The sequence below is a fragment of the Lissotriton helveticus genome, chromosome 1_1 (assembly GCF_964261635.1).
Source record: "Lissotriton helveticus chromosome 1_1, aLisHel1.1, whole genome shotgun sequence".
Classification (NCBI taxonomy): Eukaryota; Metazoa; Chordata; class Amphibia; order Caudata; family Salamandridae; genus Lissotriton; species Lissotriton helveticus.
The window spans coordinates 146,306,321-146,320,482 of record NC_136057.1 but is presented as its reverse complement, the minus strand read 5'-3'; the positions used below and the strand labels follow the sequence as shown (position 1 = coordinate 146,320,482).

At 51.3% G+C, this 14,162-nt stretch overlaps 1 protein-coding gene across 1 annotated transcript in view; it reads right to left on the bottom strand.

The window, feature by feature from the left end:
- LOC144759950 (carnosine synthase 1-like) overlaps positions 1 to 10,447 on the bottom strand; it is a 356,368-nt gene extending 345,921 nt beyond the window's left edge. The window contains exon 1 of the mRNA XM_078646510.1: positions 9,944 to 10,447. Within this exon, the coding sequence (XP_078502636.1) occupies positions 9,944 to 10,447 (504 nt within the window). The remainder of the gene's footprint in view (positions 1 to 9,943) is intronic.
- Positions 10,448 to 14,162: the final 3,715 nt, after the last annotated feature.

Here is a 14,162-nt window from a genome sequence, read left to right as displayed (position 1 = left end):
ACAAGGCTACCGACTCGCACAGAACTTTGAATTAAGCCTTTTAACCAAAACTCTTGAAATCTAATAGTACTGTGGATTCTTTTTGTCATTTATTGGTCTTGTGGTAACTCTTTATAAAATATACTAATTTTTATATGAATCCTCGTGTGGTGTCCATTTGTAGTGTTGTCACTGGGTTACTATATGTGGTCACAAATGCTTAACTTACAACACCTCTGAGATATGTCTTGCTGCTCGTGCCACGCTACCTAGAGGGTGAGCAGGGGTTATTTTGGGAGTGTAATCCCCTTGTCCGGACTAGAGTGGAGGGTCCCTGCTTGTCACAAGTACCTACCTGTGCCAACCAGAGACCCCCAATTCTAACAGCTACTTATTTGGATCTCTGGAAATCTGGTCCTAGAGAGCTCGATATTCACATATACTGAACACATTGGTGGCACTGTGAATGGAAATGAGGGGCATGAACTGCACATCTTGTTTGCATTTAAAAGGGGTGAGTTGGAGCGAAAGGCAAGAACAAAATCTAGCCGATAGGGAAAACACTGAAAGCAAAAATGATGCTGCTCGTTTAGCTTCTCAGTCTGAATGTACTTGCAAAGTCAAAAATAACTTATCTTGGCAGTTCTATAAAAGCAGCAGAAATATAAATTTGATGTTCATTTAGGCATAAATCTCTATTTGATATCTCCAGCTTTTCCAAATGCCATCCCACCTACCTTTAAGTACACGTTTCAGCACACCCATCAAATCACTTAAAGCTTTGCCAACGAGGTCCAAGAGCACAGGCCCAAAATATACATGAAAAGCTCTAACTCTCTTTCAAACCACCCTGCAAGCCATGTTTTTTTGATGCGGCCTCCTTTGACTGAGCAGGGCGTTGAGGAGTGAGTCGCACCTATTAAAAACACATCTATGTTCATCAGACTCTAAGTTCATGTTAATGTTAACTGGATTTATAGAGGGCAACTGCTACCCTGAGGTGTCCTGGCGCTATGGTGAAGTCCTACCAGTGGAATGTAAGCGTGGAAAAAGCATGTCAGTTGTTAAAGAGCCACTTTTTTAGGGACTTCCTGAAGGCCAACAGGTTGGTTATGCTTCTGAGATATAGGGGAAGCATGTTCTAGGCCTTTGCTGCATTGGTGATGAAGCTTCATGTCGTTGTTACCAGCTTGGCCGCCGATGAACGAAATGTACCAGCGGAATTGTTGTTTTAAAAAGTCACAGCCAGATCCTTGCAGGGCCTTGAACACCAGGCAAAGAGCCTTAAATTGGCTGCGTTTTTTGACTGGAAGCCAGTGGAGTTTTTTTTATAGCTGGAGAAATAAAAGCGTACTTGGGGATACCTGTAAGGAGTCTTGCCGCAGCATTCTGCACCATTTGCAATTTGTGCATGGAGCCTTCTTGCAACTTAAGGTATAGACCGTTGCAATAGTCCAGCCTGGATAAAACCAGGGCTGAAACTACTATTTGTTGTGCTGCTTTTGGAAGTAGGGGGATTATTTTCCTACAGGTTCTTAGAATGAGTGAGGTGGTTGAGGTCACTGCGTTGATCTGGTCTTTAAGGCTTAAAGTGTCATCAATCCAGATTCCCAAATTCTTCACCTTTTTGGTGGGGGGTGGTAAAGGGCCTTGATCAGAAGGCCAGCAGTTTGGGGACCAGAAGGATGGGTGGTTGCCGAACAGTGCCACCTCCGTTTTACTGGAGTTGAGCTTTAAACAGTTCTGTGTCATCCACTCACTCACAGTATGCATACAGTTCTGCAGCCTCGAAGCGGTGTCACAGTGTTTGTTGGGTCGAATATTGACCACAATTTGGGTATCGTCCTCGTATGACGTGAGATTAAACCCAAAAGTTTCAATGAGCGGGGCAAGTGAGGAAACGTAAATATTCGACACGGTACCTCACCAACGCCTCCTTGCTCGGCTCGCTGACATTGGAGTCAATGACCTCGCTTTAGATTGGCTGCGCTCCTTTTTGACGTCGAGATCTCAGCAGGTATGGCTCCCCCCTTTTTCATCGTCGGCTAGATCTCTCATGACAGGGGTCCCCCAGGGCTCGACTTTGAGCCCTTTGCTCTTTAATGTTTATCTGACCCCCCTGATAGACTTAGCCGAACATCTGGGAGCCAAAATTATAGCGTATGCTGATGATACGCAGCTGCTGTTCACCTGGCCGGGTGCGGTTTTGGAGACAGAGCAGATCCAGAATTGTCTGTTCTCAGTTTTCAATTGGTTACCTTCATCGCAATTGAAATGCAATGAGGACAAGACCGAAATTCTGCTCTATGGCCAGTTCCCCCCTAATTTCAGGGACTTACTTTGGCTGGCTGGCTTTCCCATGCCCTGTACTGCGAATAGCCTTGCTAAGAATCTGGGGGTTTGGTTCGGGGACGACCTCCGAATTGAGGGGCACATCAAGAAGCTAACCGGAGGGTGCTTTGGGACCCTGAAGTCGCTCAGAAAGTTCTTTCCCTATCTGCCTGCCTCGGCACGTGAGTCAGTAGCGAGAGCTTTAATCCTCTCGTGCCTGGACTATGCCAATGCCCTGCTAAGTGGCTCTCCGGCCTATTTGGTAAGGCGGCTCCAGGTAATCCAAAACGCGACCGCTAGATTGTTGGGGAATATCTCCAGGCGGATCAGCGTTAGGAATTACCTGAAGAGCCTGCATTGGTTGCCAGTTCCTCATAGGATTACTTTTAAAATTCTGACTCTGGATCATAAAGCCATCAATGGGCTGGGTCCCGCCTACTTGAAGAAACGATTCATTCGGTACTCTCCCAACCGTGACTTGCGCTCGGCTGCTCAACATCTGATGCAGGTTCCCCGCGTCCGGCGTGTCCGGCTGGGAGGGCACTCAGTGGCGGTGAAAGCCGCGTCAGCTTGGAATGAGCTCCCTCTCTCTCTGCGTGCTATTGTTGATTTTGCTGCTTTTAAAAAAGCGTTAAAAACTCATTTGTTTGGATTGGCTGTTTAGTTCCTTTGGTTGGTCTAGTTTTTGCTGTTAAAGTTCCTTCTTTTTCTTTCTGCGCCAGGATACTCCGGCAGTAATTGAGCGCATTACAAAACAGCATAATAATAATAATAAATAATAATTGAAAAGTGTGGGGCTAAAGGAGGATCCCTGGGGAACTCCGCAAGGTAGGGTAAAAGCTTCTGCCTCAAATGTATCTAATTTAACCATTTGAGTTCTGTTAGAAAGAAAGGATTTGAGGAGCGCTTGTGCCGTATGTTTGACCCCTATTTCTTCCAGGCGGTCCACCAACAGAGTATGGTGGACTGTGTCGAACGTTGCAGAGAGATCCAGCAGGATTAGGGCTGCACTTCCTCCCTGATCGAGAGTGATTGATTGATTGATTTGAGCCTTGTATAGAGCAACTTTGCCCAAGGCGTCAAGGCGCTGGAGATGGAAAGAAACAAGCTGAGTGTGAGGAAGGGGAAAAAATCGACTAGAGGTAGGCTTCCCTGAAGAGCCAGGTCTTCAAGGCCTCCCGGAACTGAAGATGAGAGGGTTGACCTCTAAGTTCCACAGGGAGGGCGTTCCACATCCTTGGAACAAGGGAGAAAAAAGCCCTCCCGCCCCATCTTGCCTTCAGAGTTCTGGGGACAGCAAGAAGGTTTTTGATCGCTGAACGAAGGTCCCTACCGGGGACATAAAAGGACACAAGGGAACTGATGTCTTCTGCCCCAAGCCCATGAAGGGCGCGATGGGTGAGGCACAGGGCCTTAAAGTCAATCCTGGCTTGCATGGGGAGCCAGTGCAGATTTTTCCTAATGGTTGAGCCTCATGAACGCCTAGGAGCGTCAACAACGAACCTTGCGGCCGCATTTTGTACAATTTGGAGACGCTGGACAAGTTGTTTTGTAATTCCCAAAAAAGTACATTGCAATAGTCCAGGCGGGAGGCTATGAGGGCTACCGTGACCTGTTTACGGGCTTCGATCGACAGGTAATGTACGATTTTCCTCAGGATTCGCAAAACCCCACAGCAGGTTGAGGCCGTCCTGCTGACCTGCTTATCGAAGGAAAGCGAGGAGTCAAAGATAACGCCCAAATTCCGAGCTGACTGAGAGTAGCCCTAATCTCTTCCGTGGATTTGATGAGTTCCGTTTCCGTACTGTGCCCTTCTCTAAACCCATATTGGGTGGGGTCTAGTGTCTGAGATTGAATGAGGAATTGGTTAAGCTGGGCATTCATGTTTTTTTCAGTAATCTTCGCTGGAAGGGGCAGTCTGGATATGGGTCTAAAATTGTTTGGATCCCTGGCGTCTTGGTTAGTTTTTTTTAAAAGGGTGAGGATGGAAGCCTGTTTCCAGTCTTTTGGGAAGTATCCTTCCTTGTACATAGTATTGAAAATCGATGTGAGTTTACTTGCCACTGTCATAGCCGCGAGTTTCACAGTTTCAATAGGGCACGGATTGAAAGGAGAGCCTTACTTTGCCTGGATAAGGATTTTGAAGGTGTCTTCGTTTGTAAGGGGGTTAAAAGCGTTAAAAAAGGTGCTGTTTTTAGTTTTTTTTGTATACTTAGAACCTGTGAGTGATGGGTTACTATGTGGCAAGTTTGAGAAAGCTGAAAAAATGGCATTAACTTTATCAAAAAAGAACTTAGCTATGATGTTGCATAGGTCTTGACTAGTGGGGGTGGGTGCAGTAATAGGATGAGATAAGGATTTCACAATGTTGAACAGGGTTTTAGGCTGGTTTTTCGCCTCCTGGATTTTTGTTGTGAAATATTTTAGTTTAGTACTGTGAAGTAGCTGTTTGTATTGGGCCAGCCCCTGTTTATAGACTTTTTTCAATTCTTCACTATAGTCCTTCCTCCAGCACCTTTCCTGATGCTTACATGCCAGCTTTTGGTCCTTCAGTTCGCGGGTGTACCAGGGCGCTGAGGGGCGCTGTCTGTGGATGCGAACCTTTTTCACGGGGGGTAATTTGTTTCCTGCTTTAGTTAACCAATTCGTGTAGCAGTTGGTTACCAGGTCAAGGTTTGTAGGAAGCGAAAAGTTGTTATCAGCAAGAAATTTGTTTAGATCTTCGGCCTCAATGTTTTTCCATGTCCTTGTTTCGAGGTATCTTTTGTGGAGTCTGTGGTTTGCCAGGTTTGATGAAGTGAGTTCGAAAAGTACAGCTGAGTGGTCAGACCAAGAGAGGGGGTGGAGGCCAGTGAAAGATATAAGGGGATGGTTAGAGAAGATGCCGTCGAGGGTATGCCCTGCTTGGTGCGTGGGTACAGGGACTAGCTGTTTTTTTTCAAAACAGATTTTATTGAGCGATTGCACACCAGGCGCAGATCTCCGTAACCCGGAGTAATCTGCGAGCATTTATACAACATCAGTCAATTGGCAATCTGGACATCATTTTAGAATAAACAACATGAACAAATCCCCCTCTCACCCTCCTATCCCTTAAACCCCCTCGCCGCAAACTCCCCCCTCCCCAATCCCTCCCCACACCGCCGCACGATAGCATCTCTTATTCAAAATACAGTGTCCAATCAAATGTGTATAGGCACCAACAGTGTCAGTCCTTTCATGTTGTCCCCGGCGAATCCCCCTGCTCCACAGGGGGGTCGAGCCAGAGACCTCCGTAGTCTGCCCAGCACTTCCATATTTTATAATGCTTCCTTGGGAATCCCCTGGCCTCAAATATCGGACGCTCCAAACCCATGCAGAAGTCCAGCCCTCTCTTCCACACTAGCACCGATGACGCCCTGGGATCCTTCCATGCCCGAGCCACGCGGAAGCTCCCATCCCAGAACTTCAGACAAACTGCTCCACACTCCCATCCAAAACCTTGGTCAGCCAGCCGCAGCTCCACACCGTATGCATCAATGTCCCAACCTCTCGACCACACCTGAAGCAGTCCGGGGATGCAATTAGGCCCACCCGCCACAATTTTTCTCTTGTGTAGTAGATTCTATGCAAATATTTAAATTGAACCAGCCTCAGACGCATCGCAATTGCAGCTCCTCTAGGGGCCTCAAGTGCCTCTCGCCAATCGTCTTCATCCATTGCCCCTACATCCCTTTCCCAGGCTTCTCTCAGTTTATGCAGGGAGGCAGAGCAGTGCGTCACCAGGGTTTGATATATGCTGGATATCTTTTTATCAACTAGATCACCCATGAAGACCTTGGCCTCTAATGGGCTAAATTCCAGTAAAGAGGCAAGACCTACCAAGCTCGGTGTGATGGCGTGTTGGAACTAAAGATATTAAAAGAATTGGGACTGGGGCATCCCATACTCTCTATGTAGGTCCTGGAAGTTTTTAACAGTCGTGCCCGACATGACATCCCCCAGTGTTGAAATTGCTATATTGTCCCAGCCTCGGAACCCACTAAGAGTCGCCAGCGCTGGCAATCGTCCATTATGCCACAGGGGGGTCTCCTCAGTTAAGCTGCCCCACCAGCCCATCCGACGTAGGGCCTGCCTCCAGGTCTGGAATACCACCTGGGTGGCTGGCGGTAACCTTTTCCGCAACAGTGCCGAGTACAGGATTGTGTGAAGGGTATCCGACGCCATCAGATGCCTTTCCAAAGCATACGCTGGGTCCCTCCTGTCCCCATACCACCACTCGTTTAGGACCTGTAGATGGGATGCTTGATAGTACGATAATATGTCTGACATTGCCAGCCCTCCACAATACGTTGACAAGAAACAGGTCAACAGTTCAAGAAACAGGCAGCCCCACCCGTACAGCCCCGCCCGTCCATAAGAATTGTCCCAGCGCCGAGTCTATTTGCCTGAACCACTGGGACAAAATCGGGTATGGGTGATTCTGCAGCTGATAAAGGAGACGCGGGAGTTCCACCATTTTAAAGATGGCTGATCGGCCATAAATTGTGAGGGGCATACAAGACCATGTCTTCAAGTCAGCCCGTACCCGGTCCCACACCGGCGCTACATTACGCTCCCAAGAAACAGTAGGAGTCTCGGACAGAAACACTCCCAGGTACTTGAGACCACCCACTGCCACCTGCAGCGGGGACGCCCAAGACCCAATCTGGGTGCGCTCTCGCAGTGTCCATAGAGTCGATTTATGCGGATTCATGTAGAGCCCTGATACTTCACCAAATATCCGCATAATTTCCAGGATACGCGGTCCCGATCTATTAGGATCAGTAATAAAGAACAGAACATCGTCCGCGTAGAGCGCTATTCTGTCCAACGGGCCGGTCTCCCACTCGAAGCCCCGCACCTGCGCATCTTTGCCCACCCATGCTGCCAGTGGTTCCATCGCGAGGGCAAACAGATACGGCGAGAGGGGGCACCCCTGCCTTGTACCATGCCCGATGGAAAATTTGGTGGATATAGCTCCCGCTACCCTCACCGACGCCGTTAGGTCAGTATATAGCAGTTTGAGGTATGACAGGAAATAGGGTCAAAGATTCAATCACGACAGTAGTGCAAAGAGGTAAACCCAGCTTAGGGAATCAAACGCCCTATCTATGTCAACTAGAAGGAGTGCCGCTTGCTCCCCCGCACTCCAACCGCCGCTACCGCAACATCGGCGCGTCTAATATTGTGCCTCGTGGCCCTCCGTGGCATGAACCCGGCCTGATCCGGGTGGACCAGGTCCGTTATATGTGGGAGAAGGCGGTTGGCCAACGCCTTGGCCAATACCTTAGCCTCCACATTCAGGAGAGAAATCAGTCTGTAGGACGCGTGTTGATCCGGAGGCCAACCTGGTTTGTGAAACACTACTACCTCCGCATGTCTCCAGTCCGCCGGCAGACTACCACATTCCCTAGCCTCTTCCCATGCCGCTCCATAGTGAGCGCCCAGTTGGAGATGGTATTTCTTAAAAAATTCACTCGGGAACCCATTGGGTCCCGGTGCCTTCCCCGTGTTGAGCTCCCCAATGCCGTGCCCAATTCCTTAGCGGTCAGCGGACGGTCCAGACTCTCTCTCACGTCGTCGGACACTGCACGTGGTGGCAAATTTGCAATGAATTTATGTACCTCGGCTGCTGGGAGGTATTCCCTCTTGGCATACTGCTCGGCATAATAGGCCGCAAAACTGTTGGCCAAGTCCTGCGGGCCCGTGATCGGGGACCCATTGGTGACTCTAAGTCCCGGCAGGGTCTGTGCTTGGAATGTATTTTGACAAGCCTGTGGAGCATCGAGCCCGACTTATCCCCCCACCGATAGATTCTGCTGCGCGTCGCTAGCCACACCTGCCGCGCCTCATTCAGCAGAAGAGATGCATAGGACTGCTGCGCCAGTTGAAGTTGCCCCAGTGATTGACAATCTCCCTCCTCACCACATCCTCTCTCCAGGGCCTCGATTTCGGCGGTTGCTTGCACCAGGTCTGCCCTGCGCTGCCCTCGAGCTGCCGCGCACCAGGCTATGTCCACTCCACGCAATGTGGGTTTCAGGGCTTCCCACACCGTCACCGCGTCAGTCACCGAGCCACCATTTTCATCTAAATGCTGTGTTATGGCCTCCCCCATGTGTTTCGTATAGTCTTCCCCTTGGAGATGCCATGCGGAGAGGCGCCACCGAAATGGCTGCCGCCCCCTATCCAGCCGGAATTCTACCGCTTCTGGCGAATGGTCTGACAACCCACGCGGCAAGATCGCCGCCGAGTCGACCCGACCGATCACTGCACGAGGAACGAATATGTAATCTAATCTCGAGAAGGATTTGTGGACCGCAGAAAGGTAGGTATATGCCCTGCTCTGTGCATGTAGGTAACGCCATGTGTCCACCCAGCCCATTCAGGTAACAAGGCCCCCCAACTTAGTGGGCGCATCAGCCACATGCCCCCCCCCCCCCGGTCGACATCTATCCACACGGCAGTCAATAACATCATTCCAGTCCCCTCCAATCACTGCTGGCGCCTTAGGGATATCAGCCCATACTGCAAACAATTTCTCAACAAGCGACCACTGCAACGGAGGCGGGGCATACACACTCCCAAGCACCACAGGCTCTTCCCCAATCGTTCCCCTAATAACAGCATATCAGCCCTGCAGGTCCAACCACTGCAACGAGTGGACATACGACAGCCTTCGATGCACCAAAATGGCCACACCCCTGGACCCTCTAGTAAACCCGGCGTGGTAGACCTGTTGGTAGCCATATCGTTGTAAACATAAAATGTTATTGCCCAAAAGATGCGTTTCTTGCAACAGCAAAACATCAGCTTTTTCTCATTTCGCCTGTCGCAACACTGCCCCCCTCTTAATCTTGTCAAGCACTCCCCTCACATTCCAGCTTAGGATCAACATGGAGGCCCTGGGGGTCAGTGGCCTGGTTCCCTCAACCGCCATCTGAGGCATTTAGGACACATGCCCAGACACCGGGCCCTATACATCTTTACACACATATTAGTGAGATCACAAAACAATCGTGCAGCGCCCCCCAAACACCCTCCCCCCCAACACCCGGTCCCCCCTCCCCTCCAAGCCATGTAACCCCCCCCATACCTCAAAGAACTCTGAAGTACCTGTCGCGGGGTGGGCAACCCCTGATCCCGAACATGGGACCCGAGAGTGTCCACGCCAATGGATCCCCAACAACCCGCCCATTCACCCAACCTCCCTCCCCAGAAAAAACTCTAAACAAAGGGGAAAGCGTCCGTCCGTAATACATCACCCCCCCATTCCCGCTGCCACCCCAAACAAGCAATATCACTACAGTTCAGCAGTCTCTTGTTAGCCATTCCTATCAGCCCCAGGATTGCTTCCTAGGGTGCCCCCATCCTACCAGGTACCGCAGCTGGTCATACACTCCACAGTTCTGCCAGGCATAGTTCAGGTGCTCAAGGGTCCGTTTGAGGTAGGTCAGGGGCCGCCGTCTTCGCATCGACCGCCCCCCCTGGAGGTAGAGCGCCTCCGAGATCTGGATCTCCAGTTGTTTTTGCTCCGGGAGCGTCTGGGTGTCTGCCCCGGTGCCCCGCTTGATGAAGAATCCGAGTCACGGCCCGGCGGAGTATGCACCCTCACTTTCACCGTCTCGTCAGTCCAATGGAACACTTCCTCTGGGGTGTCGAAGAATAAAGTGCGGGACTGGTACATTAAAGCATAGGGGAGCTTAAGATCTCGTAGACATGCCTTGGCCGCCGTAAATGACTGCCTCTGCTGCTGGACGAGCCTGGTGTTGTCAGGAAAGATCATGATCTTTTGGTTATCGCACATGAGGGATTCCTTCGCCCGTGCCTGTCGCAGAATAGTGTCTCGATCGTGATAGTTCAATAGTTTGGCTATTACTGGCCGGCGGCGAGACCCCACAGGCGGTTTTTGTATGAGAGCCCTAGGTGCCCGCTCTATGACGAAGCATCTGGAGAGGGAATCGGGTGGGAGCCAGCTCTTCAGCCACCTGGTCAGGAAGCTCTCCATGTTGCCCTTCTCGCAGCCCTCTGGAAATCCTACAAATTTCAAGTTATTCCGTCGGGCCCGCCCTTCCACATCCTCGACTCTGAGCGCTAGGCCTTTCTGGATCCCCTCCATGCTGGCCACCTTCTGCTTCAAGGCCACCACATCGTCTCCACACCCGATATCCTAGTTTCAGCCTCCGTGATGCGGGCCACGGCATTGCACAGGTCCTGGCGCAACAGTGTGACATCTGCCCCCACAGCTCCTATTTTCACATCCAACATATCCCGGGATTGGGTTATCGCCGCCAGAAGTGCTGCATTGTCCGGCCCTGAGCCCTGTGGGCCTCCGTTGGCCCCAGCGCCGCCACTTGGCCCCGTGAATTTGTCAATGGGACCCTGCTTTGAAGTCCCTCCACCACTTCCACCTCTAGTCATCTTGGAACGCGGCTGGGGCAGTCGCCTTGGGACCCAGTGCCCGAACCCCGGGATGTCTGCACTGGTGCCACTGGGGGGAAGGAACCAGCGGGATCCCACCATGTCCTGTACTCAACTTGCCGGAAAGTCTCACAAGGACCGATCAGGGGTAGGTGGGCCACCGCCGCAGAGGTTCACTTTGTGTCACTCTGCCGCTCACCTCTGTTCCTGGCCCCTTGCAGCCTCCACTGATAGCACCATCCAGCTCTCCGACCAGAACCCCGCATAGGCCACGGCGCCTCCTCAGGCCCAATTGATGCAGCGACCTCCACTCCTGACCGCGCGTACTGCCGCAGCCACTCCCGGAGGCCGATCCGCCCCCCAACGTCCTCTTCACAATGTTGTGGCACGAGGGGCGTCCCTGCTGGAGGCACCCCCCTCCCGCTCCTGGACCGCACCACTGACCGTCCAGCCCCGCCGCAGCAAGTCACCACACCACCGGTCTGTTCAGGAACCTAGGCCATTACCTTCACTGTCTGTCCTCGCGGTAGTTACCCAAGGCCTCGATGCGGCCGCCAAGCTTCTCTGGACCAGGGGCAGCACACCGCCAATAAAAAAACAGTTGGGCCAGTATGTACCAGTGTGGCCGCTCCCTACTGTCGCCTCTAGTCCTCACCCAATCACGTCGCAGTATCTCCCTGGAAGGCCGACAGCCCCCCGGTCCCCGGCCAGGAGCGCCCACTTCCCGGGCTCCCCTACCAGTGTCGCCAAAATTTAGGCCCCGGCTTCACGTGGGCAACCAGGCCTCGTGCCGTGGAGGCCCCTGCAGCTCCGTCACGTTATGGGGGCTCAGGTGCTCCACTTGCCCACACCGCCAGTGCCAGATGTCCGTAGAGCCCCCGCAGAACACCAGAGGATCCCGGGGCACTCGCGCACCCCCGGGTCCCGCCTCGACGTATGCCTCAGCCCACGGCGCTCCAGGCACGGGGTCACCAAACTCGAGGCCCCGGCTGCACGGCACCCAACCAGGCCTCAATCCGTCCCTTTCTGCCGCTCGATGACCGGGAACCCCAGACCCCGGGAAACAGCACCGGAGGGTGTCGCGGGGGTTCCGCAGGCTAGACCGCCGCTCTGGGTAGCAGCAAGGACTGGGGAGGCAGGATATTCAGGCGGATAAATTACGGGCAGGACGGAGCTCTTCTAGGCAGCGTCCACCATGCTTGCCCGCTAAGCCAGGCCCCATAGCTGTTTTAAATTCCCAGATGACATAAGGTCTATTAAGCTGGCTGTATCTGTGTCCAAGGTTGATTCTAGGTGGAAATTGAAGTCACCTAGAATGGTATAAGCAGAGGAGTTTATTCCTATCTCTAGTATGGTGCCAGCTTGTTCAAAGAAGCGAGTCCTTTGCTCAGGGGGTCTGTAGACCAGAGCACCTCTAAAAGAATCGTGGTGAGAGAGGTAGATACAAAAGTCTAATGCTACGCATTCTTTAGTTTTTATTGGCTGGAAAGATGAAGCAATGGAGTTATGGTGTATCACTGCAAGCCCTCCCCCTCGTTTGAGTGGTCTGTTGAGCGAAAAACAGTGGAAGTTAGAAGCTGTCGCTTTCACTACGTCTGGGCCTGAAGCATCGTCTGTCTGGGTCTCTGTAATGAAGGCAATCATAATCCCCTCATCTTCCAGAAAGGAGGCGTATTCTATGCTGTGCTTAACCAGGGATCGTGCGTTAATGAGGGCGCATTTCCACGCCGAGTTAGGGGAAATTTTGCCCCTCCTAATCCGTTTGTCCCTATACGCCACCACAGGTTGATTGAGAATGCTAGGTAGAGAAACCTTGAAACCAGGGCAGGGCATGCAGGTTTGATGGGGTATGCCATTGAGGAGAAGTATATGGCAGTTTTGGGCTAGCTTAGACCCTTGTAGAGCTAGTTCAGTGCTTGAGTAGTTCAGGGGATTAGTCCTGCCTGATGATAATTGGGCAGGGGGACTGGCGCTGAGCGCGGAGCTAGACCGCTGACAGGAAATGCCCTGAAGATGGCGGCGGTCCCACGTTTTGCCTGCGAGCCGAATTAAAAAACAGTGGACTATCAGCCGATAGATCCACGATGTGCAAAAGTGTTAAAACTCTCCCAGCAGCTCTCCTGCCCCCGTAAAACCACCTAATTTGTGTAATTTATCAAGTCGGAAAGATGCACCAAATCGGATTGTTAAGCAGCAAATGCAAATATTAAAACATAACAATAGCAGCAAGATTTTAAAATACAGACTAGTCACTCCGAGCTGTGCCTTAGGAAGAAATCCACCATAAGCGCTTTGCTAGAGATCGAGGATTAAATACCGGCAGGGTCTCCAACGCTAGACCGCTGACCGGAAATTCCCTCAGGAAGGCGGCGGTCCCGCGTTTTGCCTGCAAGCCGAATTAAAAAACAGTGGACTATCAGCCGATAGATCCAAGATGTGCAAAAGTGCTAAAACTCCCCCAGCAGCTCTCCTGCCCCCATTAAACCACCTAATTTGTGTAATTTATCAAGTCGGAAAGATGCCCCAAATCGGATTGTTAAGCAGCAAATGCAAATATTAAAACATAACAATAGCAGCAAGATTTTAAAATACAGACTAGTCACTCCCGGCTGTGCCTCAGGAGGAAATCCACCATTGAGCCAAGTGGGCCAAGGATCTCTCATGTTACCCAGCCCATTAGACACAGATTTACACACCCGCACTACTGTTATGTTGTTATGTTAGAAAAATGTATAACGCGCTCAGCTACTCGTGAGTGTCCCGGCACGGAACCAAGGGGGATAGCAGAGGGCTTCACATGAACAAATGTGTCTTCAATTTTTTCTTAAAAACACCAAGGTCCTGGATGGAATGCAGATCTAGAGGAATGGCATTCCAAGCAACTGCCGCTTTAACTGAGAAGGAACAGCCCCCTATCCTCTGACGCTTAAAACGCGGGACCTGGGCCAGAAATGAAGATGAGGAGTGCAGAGAGTGCGTAGACGTGTAAAAAGAAACGCGCTTCTGAAGATAGATAGGGCCATGCCCGTGAAGCGCACGGTGTGCCATGACCAATATCTTGAATTTCACCCTGACAGCCAGGAGCAGCCAATGATACATTACACATTAAAAAAAATATCATAAAAAAACAGCAGATAAGACATTCAACATTTTCCCTTTATTAAAAAAAAAATGGACCAGGTATTTTATTTTCCCAACTTACTTGATATTTGTGGAGTTCGATTTCAGAGGCAGTCCAGGCTCCTCTTGCAAGCCCCCGGTAGAGAGAAAAGAGAAGAGCTGTAAAGGAGGGGTCGGGGACCTCTGGGCAGGCACGGAGAAGAATTTCCAGGAGAGGCTGGTGGGGCTGGGTCAGCTTTTCAGTTCTGGCTGTCTAGGGAGCAGATTTACAGCAAGTCACAAAGTCCTCAGTG